Source organism: Microtus ochrogaster, chromosome 8 (genome assembly GCF_000317375.1).
Source record: "Microtus ochrogaster isolate Prairie Vole_2 chromosome 8, MicOch1.0, whole genome shotgun sequence".
Classification (NCBI taxonomy): domain Eukaryota; kingdom Metazoa; phylum Chordata; class Mammalia; order Rodentia; family Cricetidae; genus Microtus; species Microtus ochrogaster.
The window spans coordinates 65,108,379-65,110,762 of record NC_022015.1 but is presented as its reverse complement, the minus strand read 5'-3'; the positions used below and the strand labels follow the sequence as shown (position 1 = coordinate 65,110,762).

Sequence of the window (2,384 nt, the reverse complement as noted above, 5' to 3'; positions counted from 1 at the left end):
CTCGAACTCACAGAGATCCGCCTGCCTCTGCCTCCCGAGTGCTGGGATTAAAGGCGTGCGCCACCACCGCCCGGCTGAAATTTTCCAACTGTAAGAAGCAAAAATAGGCAAACTACTTAGGATATAGTCATAGTAAAGGAATTCCTAAATATGGATTCCAATCATAAAGTAAAACCAAGAACTGACAAATAGAATCACACATAATTAAAAATCTACAGCAAAGGAACACAATCAAATGAAGACAGCTTGCAGAACGGGGAAAAAGTTTTTGGTCAGTCCAATATGGACAAGTTCAACAGAACCACCAAATACGGGCTGCCCATGCATGCTTCAGCATTGCCAGGGTATAAATTACATTCATTTCATTCATCTTTACAGAAGATTAATATGTACAATATACAATGAATACAAACTAAATACCAAGAAATCAAACAACCCAATCAATAAATGGGCTAATGAAATTAACACACAATTCTTGAAGATGCCAACAGAATGGGTTATTAAATGTATGGAACAAAACAAGACAGACATGTATCATCACTAGCTGTCAAGGAAATCAAAATTAAAACTACATGGATTCTCAGTACAGTCAGTCATTAAGACAAATAACAAGACACTGGGGTGATGGCTCAGTGAATAAAGCACACACACAAGAGCACAGAGTTCAGATCCCTAGAGCCTACATAAATGCCACATGGACATGCAGAATGCCTTTAATCCAGCCTTGGAAGGTTGAGATGGGAGTCCCTGGAATAATTTGGCTACCAAGACTAGTCTTACTGATGAGCTCTGGATTTGACAAGACCCTGTCTAAAATACAACAGAAGAGCATTTGAGGTTTGGAACTGAATCCCAAATAGAAATCTGGTTTGTCAGACTCTTGACTCCAAGGATGTATTTTAGGCAGAGTTTGTAGAAAACACATTTTGTTTTGAGCAGAGAAACAATAGCTAGGACAGGGATCTCAGCAAAGCTATCTGTTTGCTTGCTTCCACCCTAAACCCTAAAAAGCGGGAGGAAAAAACTCGATATCTCAGATCTCCACTCTGCTCTTCCAGGTGCTTCCTGGTGTGATCACGTGCGTTATCAGTCCTTCCGTAGTTCTGTATCCACAGGAGATTTATTAGGACTGGGTTACCCAGTAACAGACACGCAGGTATTACCCAATGAAAACATTTCTTGAAGCAAACACCTACATAAGTAATAACAAATACATTAATCTTGTCTTCTATTAACAGCTGGGGAGCTACTTACCGAGAAACAATGGAATGCCTCTGTCCAGGAGGTATGCTGCCATCTAGTCTCAAATAAGTGACAGAGGGTAGGTGAGGCTTCAGCAGGTCATGCTCAACTATATCAAGCATGCTTTTTAGCTGACAGAAGATCAGTATTCTGTGTTGGGCCACCACAGACTCTGTGCCACTGTCTGAAGTGCTGCCGTTTCCCAAACCACAATCCAACAGCAACTGGGGGAAGAAAACATTTCACAGCTATTTGGAAGTAGACAACAAATATTTGCTACCACAACTACTTTCTCCTGCAACTATTTCTATGGAAAGAAAAGGTTAAATTTATTTGTCACCTATTTGCCCGTTAGAAGTTGGGCTAAAACTATCAAGCACTCAGCCTGTTTCCCCTATGGACTCCCATACCACTAGACCTTTAGTAAATGTTCATTCAAGGCAGTGACAAAGATGTCCCAAACAAAAGCTATAAAGTAACTTCTTTAAATGAAAAGACAAATAATATAAAAAGGGGTCCTGTATGGTAACATAGGCCTTTAATCTCAGTACTCAGAGGGGTAGGCAGATCTGTGAGTTTGAGGTCAGCCTGGTCGACAATAGTAAATTCCAGACCAGCCAAGGACTACATAAAGCTCGTTAAAAACACACACTGTAGGATTCCATGTACATGAAATAGTTCAAGAGGTCATCCTAGGAAAAGGTTTAGGATTAGAAAGGGAAGATGGGGACTGCTGGGTAGGCAGTGGTTTTGGGTTACAGAGAACTCGCGTGCTGGATGGTAGTGACTGCTGTAGAACACTGTAATGTCAGAACTGCACAGTTAAAGTGACATGTGGTTTTTTAAAGCTATGTAAAAAAAAAACTAGCTATGCTTGAATTTTACTGTACTCTTTTTAACTATATGTGAAAAAAAATATTACAAAATGCCAGGCAGTGGTGGCACACGCCTTTAATCCCAACACTCTGGAGGCAGAGGCAGGCAGATCTCTTGTGAGTTCGGGGGGGGTGGGGGATTAAAAAAAAGGAAAAAAAATAGTAAGCCAAATTTTATTTATTTATTTTTTTTTTTGGTTTTTCGAGACAGGGTTTCTCTGTGGCTTTGGAGCCTGTCCTGGAACTAGCTCTGTAGACCAGGCTGGT

At 40.7% G+C, this 2,384-nt stretch overlaps 1 protein-coding gene across 1 annotated transcript in view; it reads right to left on the bottom strand.

The window, feature by feature from the left end:
• Btaf1 (B-TFIID TATA-box binding protein associated factor 1) overlaps nucleotides 1–2,384 on the bottom strand; it is a 90,576-nt gene that overhangs the window by 11,778 nt on the left and 76,414 nt on the right. The window contains exon 35 of the mRNA XM_005352181.2: nucleotides 1,255–1,466. Coding sequence (XP_005352238.1) covers nucleotides 1,255–1,466 — 212 coding nt within the window. The remainder of the gene's footprint in view (nucleotides 1–1,254; nucleotides 1,467–2,384) is intronic.